The sequence below is a fragment of the Dama dama genome, chromosome 16, assembly GCF_033118175.1.
Source record: "Dama dama isolate Ldn47 chromosome 16, ASM3311817v1, whole genome shotgun sequence".
Classification (NCBI taxonomy): domain Eukaryota; kingdom Metazoa; phylum Chordata; class Mammalia; order Artiodactyla; family Cervidae; genus Dama; species Dama dama.
Window position 1 is genome coordinate 11,387,885 of NC_083696.1, and position 23,096 is coordinate 11,410,980.

At 41.0% G+C, this 23,096-nt stretch overlaps 1 protein-coding gene across 1 annotated transcript in view; it reads left to right on the forward strand.

The window, feature by feature from the left end:
- Positions 1-13,660, forward strand: part of PTGR1 (prostaglandin reductase 1) — a 29,273-nt gene extending 15,613 nt beyond the window's left edge. The window contains exons 6-10 of the mRNA XM_061163432.1: positions 1,137-1,254; positions 3,837-3,992; positions 7,353-7,461; positions 9,814-9,932; positions 13,314-13,660. Of these exons, the coding sequence (XP_061019415.1) occupies positions 1,137-1,254; positions 3,837-3,992; positions 7,353-7,461; positions 9,814-9,932; positions 13,314-13,424 (613 nt within the window). The 3' untranslated portion in view covers positions 13,425-13,660. The remainder of the gene's footprint in view (positions 1-1,136; positions 1,255-3,836; positions 3,993-7,352; positions 7,462-9,813; positions 9,933-13,313) is intronic.
- The last annotated feature ends 9,436 nt before the right edge of the window (positions 13,661-23,096 follow it).

The following is a 23,096-nucleotide window of genomic DNA, read 5'->3' on the forward strand; positions in this document are numbered from 1 at the left end:
GTCTGCCTTTCTTTGCTTTCCCTCCAATGCCCAACTCTATCTGGCCCTCAAATGTAATCAGAGGCTGAGTAAGCTTAAGTTATGCCAGCGTGTAGCTTTGTTTTACACAGAAATAACTTTCTAGGAATCTGTCTGAAATTTTGCCAGTGGCTCAACAATCACCGTGATGGAACAGGTTTCATGGGCTCAGACTCAGGGATACAAAAATAGAACTTAAAGTTTTTCTACTCCTGTGTTTCATTTCTGTCTTCAGCTGGTATAGTAAAGTAAACCTTAGTTAAACCAATGATTTCTCACATCATTTCAGGATCATACTCATAATTTCCTTTGTATTCTCCCTGGGATAGATGCAAAGCTCCCAGGGCTAACACAAACCTGGGGCCAATAGAGGCGGGGACAGCAACTTCTTGCTCTTGATCTGTCTTAGTCTGATGCTGGTCATCAGTCTCAAAGCATAACTTTTCCGACTGAGTCCTCAGCCACATCCCTTCTGAGCTGGAACTCCACTGAGGCATGGTGGTTTCCTCACCTGGTCGCCACTGGGTGCCGTCTGAGCTGCATCTTTGCAGGCCCACTAGTTCTCTCCCTGCCAGCTGACTTTGGCATTTCACTCCAAACAAGACGGGGGAACTGTAGGAGTTCTTCCACACACTTCAGAGCATGGGAAACTCAAGGTGTTTCTCCCTGACCCCCTCAGGCCTAGATACCATCCACACACAGTCATATCTGCTCTGGTTCTAGGGCGCCATGATGACATGGAGGCTTTCCCCATGAAGCTCATCATCTCCCTAGGATTTACAGGAGAATGAGGCATAAGTTGTCTGTTCTGGGATCCCTAAGGTTTAAGGGGAACCGATTTTCCTTCACCCTTGAAAGCTGGCCTGGAGATGGACAGGATACTACTCTCTTCGAACCACCTCGCTGTTCCATCCATAGTTCCCATCATCTTTATTCCTCTCCTGGAGGTAAAGAAGGAGAAAGTGGACCATTGGTGGCTGGTAATATCCATTTCCTATATTTTCTGTCTTTTACCTGGACCCATGCCATTGGGCTGCTGAGGTCTTCAGGGTATAAATAAATGAGATACCAAGGAAAGAAACAAATTCATCCACATAGTCTTGCTTTTCTTCCCTCAGCCTAACAGCCTACTTTGGCCTGTTTGACATCTGTGGAGTGAAGGGTGGAGAAACAGTGCTGGTTAGTGCGGCAGCAGGAGCAGTGGGATCTGTTGTGGGGCAGATCGCTAAGCTCAAGGTAAGTGTCTTCCTCCATAACAGCCACTGACTTGACACCCACAGTGTGCACTGGGAATGCAGCAGTGGACACAGCAGACCTTGCCTCATCTCCGGGAGTTTGGTCTAGTTGACCTCTTGTAGAAGTTGGATACTGGGAATGACTGAGAAATGGGGGGAACAGGGGAAATGGTGTAGCAATGATGACCTGAACATTGTTATTTGATAACATTGCAGGTATCAGGTCAGGAATGGATTCTGCTAGTGAGTTGGTAAACTATTCTCGCAGTTTTTACTGAATGTTTCTTGTTACAGCTTAATCTCCTTTCTTCGTGACTGCCCCAAACAACTGAAGAAGGGACTTGATCAGCCAACCAAGAGTCATTGCCCCTATAGCCCCATTTCAAAGGTTACTGCAGTCAGCCCAGAGCAGTGGGGCCCTAGCTTGGAAACTAACTCATGGGAGGCACCCAGGCCTTGGAAACACTGGCTCTGATATGGACAGGTTTTTGTGCTCAAGAGATCTGATCTGATGGTGGGAGTACAAGACATCAGGCAGCTCAGATGTGGTCAGGATGTACCGCATTATAGAAATGTTCCAAGGAGATCTGGTTTGGCTGATCCTTTGCCAGAGGGTGGATGTAGGACCTAGTTTCAGGGCCTAGTTTCTAGTGAAAGAGTTAGGGAGAATACAGATGAGTACAGGGCTATGACCAACAGCCAAGTGTTCGGGCTGGTATCCAGTGCTGATGGGCACTTGGAATACAAATAGATGAGGCTATCATAGTGGTTGCAGGAAGAATTTATTTAAATAAGTAAATAAATAAGAATAAATGTTGAATTTTATCATACTTTTCAGTTAAAGAATTATGTTAGTTTCCTAATCTTAAACCATAATAGCATTCTGGAATATTATTTACCTATGGTATATATTAAATTTATACTTTTGGAATTGATCTAATAACATTATATATAGAATTTTTGCATCTATATTCATAGGTGAGTTTGGTTTAAAGTTTGGAACGTATCAGTGTTTAGCTTTGGATTATACTAGACTTATAAAATGAATTAGTAATATTTCCAAAATTCAAATTTTAAATGTTTTATTAAAATTTTAAGGGATTTTTTGGGGGGGATTCTCTAATGGCCTTATGGTTAGGACTCTGTACTTTCTCTGCTGAGGATGCAGGTTCAGTCCCTGGTCAGGGAAGTATGAGCCCTCACGCCACATGGTATCATTAAAAAAATAATTTTTTAAAGGAATTTTTATTTCAAAAGTTTGATAGGACTTATCCTTAAACCTGTTCTTTTAGAAACTTCACTAGCGACTGCCATGCTAAGAAGTCAGTGCTTAATCCTTAGAGGAGTGACATGCTTAATCCTTGATTTTAGAGAAATCATCTTGGCCTTTGGAGGAGAACAGTTCATAGGGACATGATACTAGGAACAAGAAGTCAAATTAGGAGGCTCTTACAATAATTCAGATGAAAATTATGACAGACTGACAGTGAAGATAGAAAGTCAGAAGTAGCTTTTAAGGATATTTGGTGAAAAAGAATAAAACCTGGTGATTGGATGTGGATAGCAAAAGGGCAGAAAGCAAGCATCTCCTCCGACCCGTGTGTTTCAGGTCTGGTTAACTGGGTGACTGAGTATCACTCACTACAATAGAGAACAGAGGAGGAACACCAGGTAAGAAGCAAGGAAAAAAACAGATGCCACTTTAGACACATTGATTACGAGGCTCCACGGGCTATCCAAGTGTAGATTAGTAGAGGTCTTTAGAAATACTGATTTGGAACTCAGGGTAGAGGCCTGGCTGGAGTTAAGAGGCAAGGGAATCATCTGCAGGAAGGTGGCAGTGAGGTGGTAAGAGTAAATGAGATCATCCCATGAGAGTGTATGCTTAGAAGGAACAAGGACCAAGGCTAGAGACTGTGCAAAATCATTTCTTCTTGAATCAGGAATGAGTGGAAAAACTATATGGTAGCTGTTTGTGCAGATACATACATGGTATGTACCCAATCCAGGTGAAAGTAAACAGAGGCTGATATTCTGGTCTTCACGATGCATTCAGAATAGAACTTTCTAAAGAGCTACTCTCTATGTGCCAATATAATCTCTATTCTCAAGCTGAATGCACTCCACTTCCTCTATGCTTAGGCAGTATTTAAGCCAACGCTTTGGGCCAAATCACAGAATATGGGGCAGTTACCTAGAGGTCTCTCTATGATATGAGAGTTACAGGGCTGAACCAAAATTACAGTCTAAAGTGCCAGTGCACCAAGAGATAGCAGGCAAGTCACTGCAAGGGCGAAGCCTCGACATGAAGAAACAGGAGAGTCTAATGAGCAGACTGTCAAAGGTGAAAAGAGCTGCCAACCACCTAAACGTAGGAGGGATCTGTTGGGTGGGCAGAGGCAAGCTGAAGTTACATCTGGCTAGTTTAGGGACTAATCTAACCTCTAGGGTCTATTGGTCCATTATATATGTGACTCAGCACCTAGGAGGGTGTTCTGGGAGAACCTGGCCATTCTAATCTAGGAGGATAGAGTTGGCCCTGGTTGTGGTTTATAAATGGTTTTCATTTTTCTCCCCATTTAGGGCTGCAAAGTTGTTGGAACAGCAGGGTCTGATGAAAAAGTTGCTTGGCTTAAAAAGCATGGATTTGATGTTGCCATTAACTACAAAACAGTAAAGTCTTTGGAAGAAGCTCTGAAAGTAGCCGCTCCTGAAGGTTATGATTGTTATTTTGATAATGTAAGTACAAATTAGACTTAATATTTGACTTACTAACAAAGTACTATACCAGGAAATCTACTTCTAGAGTTTCCATATAAAATATATGAGGAAAGCCCATATGCCCTTTTTAAAAAAAACAGCTTTATTGGTACTTCCCCGGTGGCTCAATGGCAAAGACTCCCTGCACCCAATGCAAGGGGCCTGAGTTTGATCACTGGTCAGAGAATTAGATCCCACAAATAAGAGTTCATATGCCACCACTAAAGATCCCACATGCCATTAACTAAGACCCAGTGCAGCCAAATAAATAAATAATTTTTTTTTTTAATTTTGAAGGCATTTAACAAAAATAAAAAATAAAAAACAGCTTTATTGAGATATAATTTACCCATTTAAAGTATAAGACTTGGTAATTTTTGGTGTGTTCACAGAATTGTACAACTCTTTGCACAATTTTAGAACATTTTCATCACTCCAAAAAGAAATGCTGTGCTCAGAAGCAGTCAGTCCCCCTAAAGTGATCTTTGGTGACTGGCTTCTTACACTTAACATGCTTTCAAAATCCACCCATGTTGTAGCATGTTTATCAGTATTTCATTCCTTTTTATACATTTTTTCATTGAAATACAGTTGATTTTCAGTGTTGCTTCATTGCTTTTTATGACCAAAAATATTCCATTGTATGCACACATCACATTTTATCAATCATCCATCAGTTGATCGGCAAATGAGTCATTCACACTTGGCTATTAAGTATAATGCTATTTTGATCATTCATATGCAGTTTTTGTGTGGATATAAATGTTCATTTCTCTTGACTACAAGTAGAATTGTCAGGTCATATGGTATCACCATGTTTAACATTTTGAGGAACTGCCATCTGTTCAGTTCAGTTCAGTTCAGTCGCTCAGTCATGGCCAACCCTTTGCTACCCGATGGACTGCAGCACACCAGGTCTCCTTGTCTATCACCAACTCCCAGAGTTTACTCAAACTCCTGTCCATTGAGTCAGTGATGGCATCCAACCATCTCATCCTCTCTCGTCCCCTTCTGCCTTCAGTCTTTCCCAGCATCAGGATCTTTTCCAACGAGTCAGTTCTTCACATCAGCTTCAACATCAGTCCTTCCAATGAACACCCAGGACTGATCTCCTTTAGGATGGACTGGTTGGATCTCCTTGCAGTCCAAGGGACTCTCAAGAGTCTTCTCCAGCACCACGGTTCAAGAGCATCAATTCTTTGGCACTCAGCTTTCTTTATAGTCCAACTCTCACATCCATACATGACCACTGGAAAAACCATAGCTTTGAATAGACAGATCTTTGTTGGCAAAGTAATGTCTCTGCTTTTTAATATGCTGTCTAGGTTGGTCATACCTTTTCTTCCAAGGAGCAAGCATCTTTTAATTTCATGGCTGCAGTCACCATCTGCAGTGACTGAGGAATTGCCATACTATTTTGCAAAATGGCTGCACTATTTTACATTCTCACCAGCAATTGTGAGGGTTTCAATTTTCCCAAACCTTTACTATATTTATTACCTGTCATTTTGATTGTGGCTATTCTAGTGAGTTTGGAGTGATAATTCATTGAGGTTTTAATTTGCATTTTTTCAGTCACTAATAATATTAAACATCTCTTCATGTGCTTAGCAGCCATTTGTATGTCTTCTTTGGAGAAATGTTTGCTTAAATCCTTCACCAACTTTCAGTTGGGTTATCTGTTGAGTTGTCAAATTTTTTTTATATATTCTGGATACAAGTCCCTTATCAGATACAGTCAGTTCTCAGTATTCCTGGTTGTTATAGTCTATAAAGTTGCCACAAACACTGATCCATTGATCCAACTGGAAGCATGCACATACATGCACGTATCTTACATGGATTATGATCTTAAATCCTTCTCATAGTTTCTATTTTATTTCTTTATTTTTTTTTTTAAAGTGAGGTTAAAAAGTGTTAAGTAACTTGTCTGAGCCTCTGCCACAACTAATCCTCCCACAGCTGAGATTCACACCCCATCCAACCGGCCCCAGGACTGGAGCTTCTTGAACCACTCCGCACTGCCCCCTACTGTCTTCATGGTCTGGTAATCTCCGCATGAGAGTTGAAAAAAGAAAGCAGACCCTTGGCCTTTTTTGACCTTAGCTGGGAACTATTCTGTGAATGACCAGAGAAAGCTCTGAGTATTGATTCTGGAGTTATAAATAAATTTTAGCAAGTAATCCAATTCTCAAATATGGAATATACTAGTATATTTTTAGTTAAAATACCTCCTGTATATGGTTTGCAAATATTTTCTCTTATTCTCTAAGTTGCTTTCACCTTCTTTTTTTTTTTTTTTTTACTTTTTTGATGGTATTCTGAAAGTATTAAATTTGTTGAAGTCCAACTTCTGTTGCTTGGGCTTTTGGTGTCATGTTTAAGAAGGCTTCACCTTATCCAAGGTCACAAAATGTTTACTCCTATGTTTTTTCCCCTAAGAGTTTAATCATTTTAGCTGTTTCATTTAGGTCTATAACACATTTTAAGTTAATTTTTGTGTATCCTGTAAGGAAGAAGTCCGATTTCATTCTTTTCTTTGTAGATGCCTACAGTTGTTCTGCACCATTTGTTAAAAAGATGTTTTTTCTCCTGTTGAATTATTTTGGCACTCTTCTCAGAAATCAATTGACAACAAATGTGAGGGCTCACTTTTGGAGTCTCAGTTTAGTACTATTGATCTGTTTCTGTTCCCACCCTGTCTTGATTAATATAGCTTTGTAGTACGTTTTGAGATTGGAAATTATGAGTCTTCCAACTTTGTTCTCTATATGACTTCTGAGTTATTTTCCCATACCTCTGGATAAGGGAAATGAGATTATTGCTGCTGCTGCTAAGTCGCTTCAGTCGTGTCCGACTCTGTGCGACCCCATAGACAGCAGCCCACCAGGATCCCCCGTCCCTGGGATTCTCCAGGCAAGAACACTGGAGTTGCTTGCCATTTCCTTCTCCAATGCATGAAAGTGAAAAGTGAAAGTGAAGTCGCTCAGTCATGTCCAACTCTTAGTGACCCCATGGACTGCAGCCTACCAGGCTCCTCCATCCATGGGATTTTCCAGGCAAGAGGACTGGAGTGGGGTGCCATTGCCTTCTCCAAAAATATAATAAAGCAAAATTTATAAGTTAGTTGTATAAGTTATGTTCCTACAGTCATATAAAAATGCCCAGCTTCTAAAAATGTCTTTTGCTAAATTTGGTTTTCAGCCCTGCCGTACTAACTTAATCAATGTTATTGCTGCTAAAACAAGTATTGTGAAATGATGATTGTGATTTAATGATTCCCATGAATGTGGTAGGGTTTATTTAAAGGTTTTGGTTTTTTGTTTCCCTGTCTGCTAGGTGGGTGGAGAGTTTTCCAACGTTGCTATCACCCAGATGAAGAAATTTGGAAGAATTGCTATATGTGGGGCCATCTCTGTATACAACAGAACCGGCCCACTTCCCCCAGGTAATGAGCTCATGCACACGATCAGAGGTGTAGAAAGATGGGAGGAAGAGATGATTCACAGATATGGTACAGGCCAGTGACTACTGAAGTATTTTTAAATATTTCCTAATATTCTTGATGAAATGGTATTAACTAAAAATATATAAGATTGTATATTTGGGCTAAGTCAGCTTATATTGGATTTTGACATAGAGAAAAAACAGGATCTGAAAATATGGATGAAACAGAGTTATTAAAAATTTTAGTTCAAAAAAAAAAGTTTTAGTTTTTTTACTTACTGTTTTCTACAAAGTTGTGAAAAATCATTTAGAAATAGAACACATTGGTCTGACTGGTAAAATATTAGAGGTCTTCAGGATACTGGGGATGTCCTGGAGGTTTGGGGATGGGTAGACTTGATGTGGGTGCAGGGGAAACGGGCTGCCATTTCCTTCAGACAATAGTGGGCAGAGCTTCCTGGAGCAGCAGAACAGCCAGGCCTCACCACACTGACAATTTCCACTAAAAGGGAAAGGAGCATCTTTTCTCTGCATTCCTGGACTGTCCTTGTTTTGCTTCTCCTCTGCCCTGCCATGCCCTCTACTCCTGTTCTCTACTCCTATCTGAGACCTCCCCCTCCCACCTCCAGGCCCAGGTCTCATTGAAAGGTGGGGAGATGAATCGGCAAAAGGACCAGAGACTCTTTCAATCCTATTAGTGACAGAAAGTGAAAGTCACTCAGTCATGTTCAACTCTTTGTGACCCCCTGGACTACAGAGTCCATGCAATTCTTCAGGCCAGAATACTGGAGTGGGTAGCTGTTCCCTTTTCCAGGTGATCTTCCCAGCCCAGGAATCGAACTCAGGTCTCCCACATTACAGGTGGATTCTTTACTAGCTGAGCCATGAGGGAAGCATTAGTGACAGACTCAAAACAAAGGCTGATCTTCTGAACTCCTCATACAGAACCCTTTCTGCTACAAGGATTCTGTGCTGTTGAAGAGATTACAGATTTACTTGTGGTCAAAAAAAAAAAAAGAGGAGGAAAAAAAACCAAAAAGGAATCATCCAGATCACCATCAAGATCCTGACAACCATAAATAAATGGCTTATTTGTTCTCTGATGGGCTTCACTTGTGGGGAAGAAACCTTATAGCTCTGCTAGTTAGCACCTCGGCTACACTGAGACAGGTGGGTGGGAGTCGAAGGAGGGGGAAGGATCACTTGTAGATTCCCTGTTGGGTTGTGAAAGGTCAAAGGGGACACTCCGGATGCACCAGGGAATCTTATTAGGGACTTTTTTCCTCCATATTTTTCTAATTGATGCTAAGCTAGAATCCTGGGGAATCCCTCTCCTGCCAATTGAGCAGAGCTCCAGGGTGCATTTTCCTGAGCACTGCCAAATATTTTGGATACAGTAACTTGATCTAGCCTTTTGAAATTCAGCTGCTCATTCAGGTTATGAGATGTCAGCTGGTGTTGTCCATTCCATTTTAAGCAGGTGACATTCTGCCTGCCTGTGATCTCTAGGAACTCTAACATGTTTCACTATTAGGGGAGCTCAGAGACAAGTAATTGTTTCCCCCGGCTTTCACGCCATATTTGTTTTCTGCTCACAATAAAGAAACGACATCCCCAGTAGTGTGGACAATCCCAGGAACAGGATTTCATCCTCTTCCAAGATGAGCAAATGAGGATTCCACTCCTTTACTCAAGAGAAATGTAGCTGGGGTGAGTCTTCTAGCTGTGAGTTGTGCTCAGTCCTGTCTATTACCACAAACTTAATGACTTAAAAAACACAAATTTATTCTTACAGGTCTAGAGCTCAAAATGGGTTAGCAGGGCTACGTTGCTTCTGAAGGCTCAGATTCCTTGCCTTTTTAAGTTCTCGAGGCCACCTGCATCTCTTAGCTCGTGGTCCCTTCTTCCATCTTCAAAGCCAGCAGCACTGCATCTTCAAATCTCCCTCCGTCTCTATGATCTCTGCTTCCATCATCACATATTTTTTTCTCGATTCTAATTTTCCTGTATCCCTTTCTTCCTTACAAGGACTTTCACATGAGCCCACCTATGTAATACAGGATAATCTCCCCATCTAAAGGTTCTTAACTTGGTCCTATCTGCAGAGTCCCTTTTGCCACGTAAGGTCACATAGTAAAGGCTCTGGGAACTAGGACATGGACGTCTTGGGGCAGTTACTCTGCCCGCACAGAGTGCACGTTGATTTTCGGGCAGCCCTGTGGGTCGGGAAGAGTGGAGGACACAGAAGGCAGAGCACTAGGGGAACTCTGACATGCCTTGTACCACGCGCGTTTTCACCACGGCCACCTCCCTGCATTCATCCTGCTGCTCAAACGTGCCCTCCTCTTCACAGGCCCATCCCCGGAAGTCATCATCTTTAAGGAACTCCACTTGCAAGGCTTCGTCGTCTACCACTGGCAAGGAGAAGTCCGCCAGAAGGCTCTGAGAGACTTGCTGAAGTGGGTCTTAGAGGTGAGGGGCCCCGGAACCACTGTGACACCAGATGCCCTTCCCTGTGGGGGTTGCAGATTTCACTTCCACTGTGAATATGGGTTCCTCGCACTGCTCCCCTTTTTATAACAAAACACCTGGAAGTCTTATCTGTGGTCACTGTCTGTAGTTCCTCTCCATTTAAAAAAATAATAAATTTTTTTTTTTTTGCTGTGAGCTGTTTTTAAAGTCTTTATTGAATTTGTTACAATATTGCTTTTTCTTTTTTAATATACTGGGTTTTTTTGGTTTTTTTTTTTTGCTGCGAGGCATGTGGAATCTTAACTCCCCAGCCAGGATCAAACCAGCATCGCTTGCGCTGGCAGACATCTTAACCACTGGTCCTCCAGCAAAGTCCCTCCTCATTCCTTCTTAAACATGCCTGTCGGGCTTTGCACTGTTGCCATTCCACCAACACTGCTTTTGTCAAGGTTGCCAATGCCCCTCACGTGTAAACTCCTATGGTCAGCTCTTAGCATCACTTGGCTGTAGGGAGTGGTGACAGAGGGCATCGCTGTCTCTCCCTGCTTCCCTTGGCTCTTGGTTTTCCTCACTGTATCGGTCCTTCTCAGACTCCTCTACTAGCTTCTTTTCTTCGCCCCAAATTAATAACAGAGCTTTCCAATACATCGTCCCTGGGCCTCTTTTCACCTCTGTCCACACTCTTCTCAGCCCTTAGTTATCTCATCCAAGCTCTTGGCTTTAAATATCACCAATATGCTGATGGCTCCCAACCATCTGTCTCCAGTCAAGAGCTCTCCTCTGATTTCTGGACTGTTCAGTAGCTGTACTTGGATGTGTAGCACACTTCTTCATCTCTGTCTTAATGTATTAAAAACCAAATATGTCTTGATTTTTCCTGCCAAACCTGCTATGTACAGACTTCATCATCTCAGTTATGACAATCCTTTCAGTTGCTCAGTTCAAAAACCTTGAAATCATCTTTGACTCCTTTCTTTCTCTCATACTTGTATCTAATCTGTTGGGAAATTCTGGTGTCCCATCTTTGGAAATACATTCAAAATCTGCCCAGTTCCCCCTCCTCCACTCCCACCATCCTTCTAGGCCACCACCTTGTCTGGCCCAGGTGTTGCAGTGGCCAATATTCAGTTCTTCCACTTTTTCACCCTGCAGACAATTCCCAACAGAGCAGCCAGAGTGAGCTTCACACCAAATCATTCTTATGTTTAAAACCCTACAAAGCTCCCCATTTCTCATAGAATAAACCCTGCAAGGCTGGATACTGTCTGGTCTCCGTTACCTCTCTAACTTCATTTCTTTTTGTTCATCCCCACACTCCTCCACCTCTCTGTAATTGCTTACTCAATTCTCTCTCACACACACCTTCAAGTTTTTGCTGAAAACTGCCTTCTGAATGAGACAGCTTTGAAAATGACCCTATTTTTAAATTGCAATCCACCTTCACTCATTGATCTTCCTTATCTTACTTTGATCCATAGCAATTATCATCTTTTGACATAATATATACTGTAACTCATTTATTATATTTATTGCCCATCTCCCTTCCATGAGAATGTAACCTCCATGAGGGCATCAGTGTTCACACATTCCATTTTCTGATGTATCCCCAGCACCTAGAATGTTCTGATATCAATATAGGCACTAGATGAATACTGTTGAGTGAATGAGCGTTACAGGGGCATGAATTTGGGCCACAGCTCTTCCAGGTCCTAGAATGCAGTCTTCTCATAGTCACACCTCATAGATCCCGAGGAGGAAGCCAACTCTGTTGTCCTATGCTGTGATCATTTTCCCACCTTACACCACGTGGAGCTTTAGTCAACAGAAATCTGAATACCAAGGTGCATTATTTTCATTTCCAAGGAGAAAAGTGGCCCCACACTTTCTAATTTCTGGCTTTATGATTGTCTCCAAATTAAAGAAATAGACTGCTCCTCTGGCAGCCCCTGGAGCTTGGCTTCTCTCCCAGTCTAACACTCTTGCTGTGCTGGGCTGGGCTCTTTCCAGGGAGCTGGGAAGAGCAGGATGTTTTTAGAGTTCCCAGTGTGTAGCTTCTTTTTCTCTGTTGGTGAAATCAAATATGATCACAGCTGACAACAGACACCACTGTGCCAGTGTCCCTGATGCTTTCTTCTAACAGAGTGAACCTACTTCTAATTTTGTTCTGCGTAACTACTGAATTGTCTCTCTCTCATCTGCTTATTTTTTCTCACCCCTCCCCCCTTTTGTGTTACAGTAATAATACAGAATAGTAAACTATTCTTTACTTTAGAGGAGTAAACTATTCTTTACCTTAGAAGAGTTATAAAGAAAAATTCCAAAGAGAGGACAGAGACTTTCCATATACCCTGTATTCTATATCCTAATTTCCTGTATCATTAACCTTTCATATTAGCATTCATCCTCTGCTTTCTTCCTTAAGGCCGCACCTCATGGCATGTGGGATCGTAGTTCCCTGACTAGGGGCTTTACCCACGCCCCCACATTGGAGTCTTAACCGCCGGACCGCTCAGAAAGTCGCTCACCCTCCACTTTTAGCCGCTGGACTTCTGACTGTAGCTCTCGACCCTTTCCAGGTTCTTTGGCCCTCAAGCACAGGAAGGAGCTGGGGATTTCTGGTTAGGGATTCAAATCCCAGCTTGCCTACATACTAGAGGGACCTCGAGCAAATAAGTGAGTTCCTCTATGAATCCATGGAGGACGCTAAACCATCACTGGGATACACTAGGGGAAAGTGTCATCAGGTAGCTGAGGTCTCCACGTAAGACCCCCTTAAAACGTGAAAATGTGAGTTAGGTCCATTTAGGACACTGTGCCTTATAGAAGGAGAAATGAAAATCCTTCTTCACTGAACGAACTCTTCACTCCCACACTGCTAAATGAATGTTGAACACATACTGAACACATCCTGACTTGAAGGGAAGACAGCTTATTAGACTGTCGTGGTATTTACATTTGCTGAACAGGTTCTGTGTATGCGGGGGTCAGATAGAGGTAAAGATGCTGCAGCACTGGGTACTGGAGTGATGAACGTAGATGACACCCCGGAAGGGTGTCCCCTCCTCCTGCTCCCACCTCTCCTGAGATCATTATTAAACTTTTCTGTCCAATTTACTTAGAAATTAATTAACTGCTCCCTTGTGACTTTTTTGTATTTACTGTGATCTGATGCCTCTTATAAGCTATTATGCATAATCTATTACATACACTATGTATGTGGATCATGCCCCGCAAATGACTGTAAGTTCAAAGAGGACAGGCTCTCTACTTCTTAGTTCCAAGTTTCCTGTGATGTACTGATTAATTTGGTGCTATGATGAGAAGAGTGTATCACCTAGAATATGAAACTAATCTATTATATTTGTTATTGTTTTGATACAGGGTAAAATCCAGTACCATGAACATGTCACTGAAGGATTTGAAAACATGCCGGCTGCATTTATTGGATTGCTAAAAGGAGAGAATCTGGGGAAGGCAATAGTGAAAGCATGAACATAAATGACACGTGGAATCCAGAACTCACCAAGATGACTAGTTTCTTTTTAACCCTCTAGTAAAATATATACTAACTTCATAATGCATGAACAAAAGTGACTAGTGGAATCTAGAAATCATTTGGGTGATTAGCTTCTTTTTAATCATTTAGTAAAATCTGTGTTTTCATGATCTAAAAAAGTCATTGTAATGTGATTGATCTACCTAATAAAATACATTGAAGTGGTATATAATTAGCAACAGAGAATGAAATTTTCATACTGAACAATGGCCAGTTGAACTTAACTGCCTGCTGCAGTTCCTTCTGGAGTATAATAGAAAATAATGGCTTTGGAGTCCAAAAGTTTCCTGTCTTTGTAACCATCAACTTCTGATTTTTCATCTGTGAAGTACAAACAATAATGTCTGCTTCACATACATATCATACATTTATTTAGACCACCCACATAATGCGTGGCATATATTAGGTATTCAATAAGTACCTCCCTGCAGAAATTTGTGAATTTGAAGTCAAGATTACCACTGCTATGACTGATGGTTACACAAGGAGAAATAATCATTACTAACGTACAGAGGTCTCAGGGCAGCCTCCACTGGTCCTCTGCACGTGGGTCTAACATGACAGACCAAGAAAGGAATCTATCACAGCAGCTACAAAAAGAGTAACACATAGGAATCTTTATAAGCCTACGAAAATGTGAGATTATTCTGAGCAAAGTTTTAAAAAATCACTGAGGAACACAAAAGACCGAACATGGAAAGGTTACCTTGTTCTTGGACTTGACGGTTTAGTTATCAGGAAAATGTCAATTCTGTTAACTGATTCTGCCCCCAAATAGAGGAGGGATTAAATTGTATTACAAGGAAAAAATGAGAGAAAAAAGTGTGTGTGGGTATGGTAAAACCTCCAGTGAGAAGCAATAAATATGATTATATGGTTCATCCCCAGGGAAGACAAGTGAGGTGCGCCTAAAGGATGGGGATAAGAGAAAAACTATAATATAAGCCCTTTGGAACTTTTTGAATTCTGAATCTAATGAAATTATTTAGTATTTATGAATGCAATTAAAAAAATCAAAGTTCTGCCTTTCTGTGTCCTCTTCCCACACGGGGGAAGTAAAACACGTAAATGAGAGGTGTCACCCCTAAGACCGGGGTTTTTACCTCTCAAACTTGCCTACACGGAGCGTCCAGCAAACGTGCCTCCAGGTGAAGATCCCCGAGCCCACACTGGGCCCCGTGGAGGGCTGTACTTTAGGGCTTCGACCCCAGTAGTTTGAGACTGGATATCTGACTCTCCCAGCTTGGGGCAGCAGTTTACCCCATGACCTCAGGTCTCTGCTGGATTTCAAAGGGGTTTTTTTGTTTGTTTTTTTTATGCTCAATGTTCTTGTTAGGACAGACTGATGATACTAGATCAGAAACCTGATGTCAAGTATATGTGTGTATGTGTTGTGTGTCTGTGTATACACACACATTTCCCTACAATTTAAAATATCCTGGGCTTCCCTGGTGGCTCAGATGGTTAAGAATCTGCCTGCAGGACAGGAGACCTTAGTTCAGTCCCTGGGTTGGGAAGATCCCCTGGAGAAGGGAATGACAACTTCCTCCAGGATTCTTGCATGGGAAATTCCCCAGAGGAGCTTGGCGGGTGACAGTCCATGCGGTCGCAAAGAGTCGGACATAGCTGAGTGACTAACACTTTTACTTTCAGGCAGCCCTTATGAATTCTCTACAGTGCCCTGGGGACACCTTGGCACCAAAGTGGGACCCATGGTTCTAAGCTCTTTTCAGGCCAGTGTTTGAAAACTTTGTATAATGTTCCAGGTCTTGCTTTCCTTACCTCTGGGACCTTGGAGGCTCTATGTTCCAGATGGCATAACGAGCAAATGTTGGAAAGAAACTGTTGAGGCCTGACTGGGAGATAAACTTTTACTGAGTTCCATCACTCTGGTTTGTTGGGCTTTGTGTGGCGAGCACTGCGTTCTCCAACTCTGTACTATTCAGGCTGGGAGCCACTGGAGGCCACTGTGTACTGGAAATATGCATAGTGCCATATTTCAAGGTTTAAAAAACGGAGGCCGAGTGAATATTTCTCCACTAAACACAACTTTATTGTTTTAGAAGAACTACAATTTACTTTGACTGTTGCACTGCATAGGACATTGCTGTTTTACTGTAATGTTTGTCTAGGAACGTGCATAATTTCTAGTATCGCGGATGAACACTCCACCAATCTAGTATCAACAGACTTGACTCAGTTCAGATGATTTTTTTTTTTCTATGCACTGAAGTGACATCACAAAAGTGTTTACTTGGATATTTTATGTAGATAGTACAAGTGAAAGAACACCTCTGCATACAGCACAAGTTACAACGACACCTATAGGTAAACCACAGTCATACATTGAGATACGTATTATTTTCATTGCAATATAATAAAACTATTTCCTAGATTAAAAAATATGGAAAAATATTTAGATTTTAATGAAGGCATATTACTGAGGCAGAATTCAGTGCAATACAGAAGCTAGTACTACAAACTAGTACAGCAAAGAAAACCGGAGTGCAAGAAGGTACGGTGCACATTCAATGATGAGTAGCAATTGCAACTCACTGCAGGCACGGCAAAATGAGAAGGCTGTTTGTTGTACACAAGTGTTCAATACAGTAGACACTACGTAAGACAGCAGCTAATAGTTATGCCATTTTTTAGCAACGACTAGTAGTATTTTCCTAATAGTAAAAGAAAAATCCATGAAGTCTTATGAAACAAGAATTACATTTCCATCAAAACATTAAAACAATTTTTAACAGGATTTTGAGCTTATACTTGGCCAACTATAAAATGGTTTGAATACTTGTGCACATGCGTGTGCACACACACACACAAATCTCAGATGGAGAGAAGACAGAAGAAATTACCATTTTAGTTATGGCAATCTAACTAGAAAATTATGAGGAAGACTTAAAAGGACACATAAAAATTGAAATTTTTAATTAACACTTTAATTAATGTTGCTCCTAGAATACAAGAAGTTTCTTGTAATATCAAAGATCATTTGGTTCAAAATTAGAAAAATTTCAAGTACTCAACTTTAGGTGTGTAATATAAGACACTGCCAATTGAAAACTTTTGAGTACATTCTGTCTCAACATCCAAATTTACAAAGAAATGTCAATTCATTACGTAAAAACTCAAACTCATGACATATTTTTTGACATTTTAAACCTGACAAAGACTTTCAGCAAGAGACAGAAAAATTAGTTTCTTTCATAAAGACTGAAATTATGTTAGGTCCGAAGATAAATATATTGGAATTCTAAAGCAAGAGAATGATATTTCCCCTCACTGCTTTGTTTCACTATATGATAGCTACTGAAAATATCTGTTCAGTTTTCCAAAGCAGACTTCAGGAGTCATAAATAGATGTTAAAATTCTTCAGTACATATGTGAAATGATGTAATCACTGTTAGTTTATGAAAATGTTGAAAATACTGTTTTAATGATCTTGTGTTCTTTACCAATGTTCTTTAGTTGAGTTATAAAAGAATTTTACAAAAATTTCCTGTACTGGGAATTTCAATTTAAGATTTCTTTTTTAATGAAAAGGAATGCTTGTGAAATATTCAGTAATCAAAGACAAAAAGTGGCAGGATCACACTGAATATGAATGAGCTAAATTTCAAGCTCCTTAGAACGGGAAAAACTTGTGACCTACTTGGATGAGAAAAATTAGTTAAAATTGAAACATTTCATAATATAAACAAAAAATAATGACTTTACGCATTTTTCTAATATGAGTCAACCTGCAGATTTTCAAAGTAATCAACAGCATTGTATAATTTGGCTGCAAAACATAAGAAAAATGTGAAGAATGGTTGATACTGATAAATTTAATTTTGTTTCCAGTTATGTACTACTTAATTGAATGTGATGTTAATAACAGAATTGACAGAAGAGTTGAATTTATTTAAACAGATACTGCTTTGAAATTGATACCCTTTTATTCAAAACCACATCAATTCTTCTAATAAAAGATGACGAATCTTGTCAATGTGGATGCAAATATTGAAGGAAAATAATTTTCTAACACTTGAAAACTTTAGGTATATCTAGACTAACAACAAAGAACATTTGGAAGAACTATGTGCACCTACTTTTCAACTCTAAGTTTTATTAACATGGATAGAGTATGAATTAAGATGTGCTGCAACCATAACACATGGGTTTTGGAGACAGCACAACAAATAATATATAATCTCTCACCAATAATTTTTATATTGATTATATGTTAATGTAAGATTATGGATATACTGCGTGAAACAAAATATATTATTCACCTGTCTTCTCTTACCTTTTTAAAGTGGCTACTACAAAATCTGAAATGTGCAGTTAGGGCAAATTTTGGACAAAAGAGACAAAGAGATCAAAAAGCCATCTGCCACTTCTGAAGAGCCCAGAGCAAAAGCAGCATGCCATGCGTGCCCTCTGCACATAACACTACCTAAGGGGTTGGGAAACCAGGTAACCCACCCCTCTGGCCTGACCCCTGGACACCCCTACCCTCACCCCATATAAAGAAGCAGCTCACCTCCCCAGGGAAGCAAGCAAGCACGGGAACCTGTCGTTTGTTCTCAAACTCCCCTGCAGCAACAGGGGCCCCAATAAAGCCTTGCCTGAAAACAATCTGAATGTGTCTCACATTCTATGATTACTGTACAGTGTGCTGCAGTAACTGAAACAATGGCTTTTTAGGGCCCTGTTCTTAAATGTGAATAGACAAAAGATAACCAGAGATTTGAGGAAAGCCTCCAAGGTGAAAGAGAAAAACAGATAAAAATAACTCAGAGGAAGGATAACGCAGGGAGCTGAGTAACACTAAAAGGTACTATATTAGTATCCTCAGAGAAACGAGTATTTCACCTATGAGACAGAGTATGATTAAAAAAAAAAAAATAAGCAGAGAGTCAAAAATGTACTTGGAAACTTAAAAATGACAACAGAAATAGAACACTCTAAACATTTAGTAGTAGAGTTAGAAGATAAAAGTGGACAAACAACTTTCAGAGAGCAGGATAAAAACTGAAGACATGGAGGGAGTGATGTCAGGGAAGATGGAGCAGTAAGAAGCACCAGGAATCCATCTCTATCTAGACAACAATTATACGGACAGAAAGTACACAAAGTGAGCTACTCTGGAATGGAGGACACTGTTTTAAGGATTTCAATGTCCAGAGGAAACCTTAACTGCTAAACCGAAACTAACAGCGGAGGATTTCAGCCTTTCAGGAGCAGCTACCACCTCCGCAATCAGCCAGCCCAAACATTCCTACTTTGACTTGCTGGAACCAAGATGGGCAATAAAGACCTTTCCCTCCAAATACGAGTCTGAGGTCCTGATTGTGGATGATCGCTCCTGATCATAAAGAAAGAGCAGATATATAGGTGAATGGCCATTCTTCCACCCTCACCCCACTGCCACTGGCTTAAAGTGACTCCCAGGGGATTTAAATGGGCAACAGAACACCTGGTGTTTGGACTGATGCTGAAGCTCCAATACTATGGCCACCTGATGCGAAGAGCTGACTCAGTGGAAAAGACCCTGATGCTGGGCAAAAAGAGAATGGGGCCGCAGAGGATGACGGTTGGATGCCATCACCAACACAATGGACATGAATTTGAGCAAACTCAGGGAGGAGAGGGAAGCCTGGTGTGCTGCAGTTCACGGGGTCACAAAGAATCGGACATGACTTAGCAACTGAGTAACAACAAAAAGGAAAAATAAGCCTGTATGTGAGAATTTAGAAAGCCACTGCCTCTGCCCAGGAAAAGATGGGCTCACGAAAGACCTGAGAAAAGTTGAGGCTTTCACCACAGACGGATCCCTAGCACAGACATACCCTAAAACAATTTTAAAAATTCTGAGGAAGGGGAGAACTTGATTTCCAGAGCTACCTACACTTTAGTACTCCCCCCATTTATCCATGGTTTTGCTTTGTGCAGTTTACTAGCTGTCAACTACAGCCCCAAAATTAAATGGAAAATTCCAGAAATAAGCAATTCATAAGTTTTAAAATTGCATGCCATTCTCAATAGCATGATGAAATCTCACATCATCCCGCTGTGGCCTGCCGGGGATCCCCAACCATCAATACCTTCTGCTCCTGCCATCCACCACACAACACTGTCACGGTCAATGATCCAAGAACACCCAAAGCAGAGGACCCTTCTTCTGACAGCGTCCAAAGGTTAATAGCAGCCTAAATGCTTTGTCACATTGCCTATGTCATTCATTAATTACCTTATATTACATAGGAGGCATTTTATCATTCTTGTTAAGAGGAACCACTGATCAAAACTACCCACCCTGGCCAGGTACCACAGTAACCACTTGGACGAGTTGTTTTACAACAGGCTGCTGCTGCTGCTTTTGCTAAGTTGCTTTAGTCGTGTCCGACTCTGTGCGACCCCATAGACGGCAGCCCACTAGGCTCCTCTGTCCCTGGGATTCTCCAGGCAAGAATACTGGAGTGGGTTGCCATTTACAACAGGAGGTCCTGGTAAAGACCAAGATACTAACAAGGTACCACCAAGCAGAAAAATTCAGTCAAGGTCAAAAGGAGACAGGAGACGCCAGTCCAAATGTCCTCCCAACCTCCCAGAATCCTTCGTGCTGGAATTCAGTTTGGCTGAGTGATGCGCATCCCCCCAGGAAGAACCCTGAGTCAGAATGACTGGCCAGAGAGAACCTGGAAACTAATCTCATTACCATAAAACCTGAGCCTGCGAGCCACGTGGTCACAACATCATCATCATGATAAAAAGAATGAGTACAGTATTACAAGACATTTTGTGAGAGAAACCACATTCACAAAATTTTTATTACACTATAATAACCCCTTTTATTATTTTGTTGTACCTAAACTTTACCATAGATATGTATGTTTAGGAAAAACAAATAGTCCGATGCCCAAGATCCTTTGGTCTTACCTGTAACCAATTTCTTTTGAATTCCAAATATCACTGCCAATTTATCTAGAAGCCTATGGATGTTATGTATTGGGTTAGGCTATAACATAGCCTGTAATGAGTGTTCCTGGATCTGTTTTAATCTTTCTCAAGCCACAGCCATATTAGCTCAACCTTGTTCTTTTTGCAAAATACGTATCTTTTAGAAACTAACACAACAGTGTAAAGCAACTATACTCCAACAAAAACTAACTTTAAAAAAGGGACTTCCCTGGTGCTCCAGTGGTGAAGACTTCATGCTCCCAGTACAGGGGGCCTGGATTTGATCCCTGGTCATGGAACTAAGATTCCACATATCATAACAAAGAGCCCATGTGCTACAACTAAGACCAAGCACAACCTAAATAAAGTTTAAAAAACTAAAACTACATATGATTTTATCCTTTAAATGCAGCTTTTACGTGGGTGCAAGGTTGCTCTAAGTAAGACATAGCTATAGACTCTAATACGATTGAAGAAAAGGCAAAGTCATTATGTGACAACTTAGAGCAAAGCAAGGTAAAGGATCTAAAGGTGGAGAGTTTAAAGCCAGCAAAGCATGGTTTGAGAATTTCAGAAAGCGGCTTAGCCTAAAAAAAAGGTCAAGATAACAGAAGAAACAGCTTCTGTCAACCGAGGGGCAGCAGACCTTCCCAGATGCCACTAAGAAAAATCACTGAGAAAGTGCATCTGCCTAAACAGGCTTTTTAATGCAGAGGTAAGTGTCCTATTCTGGGGGGAAAAAAAATGCCACAAAGGACATTAGTAAGGAAAAGAAGCAAGCACCAGGATTTAAGGCAGGAATGGAAAGCTAAGTCTCCTGTCTATGCAAATGCAGTCGAGCTTCTGATCAGTCTGCCCTTAACTATGAAGCTGCTAACACCAAACCTTGAAGGAAAAAGATAAACACCAGCCATGACAAGAATGCTTTTTCTGGACTGGGCACACTGGTGCTTTGTCCCTGAAGTCAGGAAGAACTCTGCTAATAAAGGACTGCGATTTAAAATTCTTTTTAATACTGGACAATGTCTCTGGCCACCCAGATCCCCATGAATTCAACAACAAAGGTGTCAAAGTGGTCTACCTGCCCTCAACACAACATCTCTAATTTGGCCCTTGGAGCAGGGTGTCATAAGGACCTTTAAGGCTCATTCCACATGGTACTCTATGGAAAGGACTGTCGGCAGTATGGAAGAGAACCTAGATAGAGAGGACATCATGACAGTCTGGAAGGATTACACCACTGAAGATGCCATCATTGTTAAAGATAAAGCTATGAAAGCCACCAAGCCAAAAACAATACATTCCTGCTGGAGAAAACTGCCGTCCAGATGTACATTACCACACAGAACTTAGGACAGAGCCCACCAAGGAAATGATGAAAGAGACTGGGGGTATGGCAAAAAGCTGGGGGGGTGAAAGGTTTCAAGACAGAATCTTGGGGAAATTTAAGAGCTAACAGACACCACACCAGAGGAATTAACAGAAGATGACTTGATGGGAGACGGGTGTTTCTGATGGAACCAAGTACAGTCAACTGAAACCTTCTGCAAAGGATTCACTATTCTAGATGTCACTAAGAATATTTGTTATGCTGAAAATGAAAGTGTTAGTCACTCAGTTGTGTTCAACTCTTTGTGATCCCCGTGGACTGTAGCCCACCTTCCAGGATCCTCTGTCCATGGAATTTTCCAGGTAAGAATACTGGAGCGGGTTGCCATTCCCTTCTTCTGGAGATCTTCCTGACCTAGGGACCAAACCCAGGTCTCCTGCACTGGAGGCAGATTCTTTACCATCTGAACCACCAGGGAACCCTCATGTGATGCATGGGATGAAGCCAAAATACAAACACGAACAACAGTTGGAAGAGGTTGATTTCAACCCTCATGGGTGACTATGAGGGGCTCAAGACTTCAGTGGAGGAACTGCAGACATGGTGGAAATAGAAGAGAACTAGAAGCAGAGATGGATCCTCAAAATGTGGCTAAAAATTGCTGCAATTTAAAACTTTAATGGATGAAGAGTTGCTTCTTCTGGATGAGTAAAGAAAATGGTTTCTGGAGATGGAATCTACTCCTGGTGAAGACCGTTGAAAGGACAACAAAGAACTTAGAATATTATCTATCTATAAAGTTACTTGATAAAGCAGCAGCAAGGTTTGAAAGGATTGACTCCGATTTTGAAAGCTCTAGTGTGGTGTAAAATGTTATCAAACAGCAGGGAGACTGAGTGCTACCAAGAAACTGTTCGTGAAAAGGAGAGTTAACTGATGCAGCAAACGTCAATGCTGTCTTATTTTAAGAGACTGCCACAGCCATCCCAAATCAACAACCACTACCCTGATCAGTCAGCAGCTAAAAACAAGGCAAGACCCTCCACCCGCAAAAAGATTATGATTTGCTAAAGGCTCAGATGTGTATTTTTTTTTTTAGCAACACAGTGTTTTTTAAACTGAGCACACACAACTGGTTTTTTAGACATAATGTTGTCACATAATTATTAATAACAGGCTACAGTAGAGTGTAAACATAACTTTTATATGCACAGGAAAACTAAACATTCCTGTGAACCAGTTCAGGCAATATTTGCTTTATTATAGCAGTCTGGAAGTGAACCCACAATATCTCCAAGGTAAGCTTGTAAACACAAAAATACA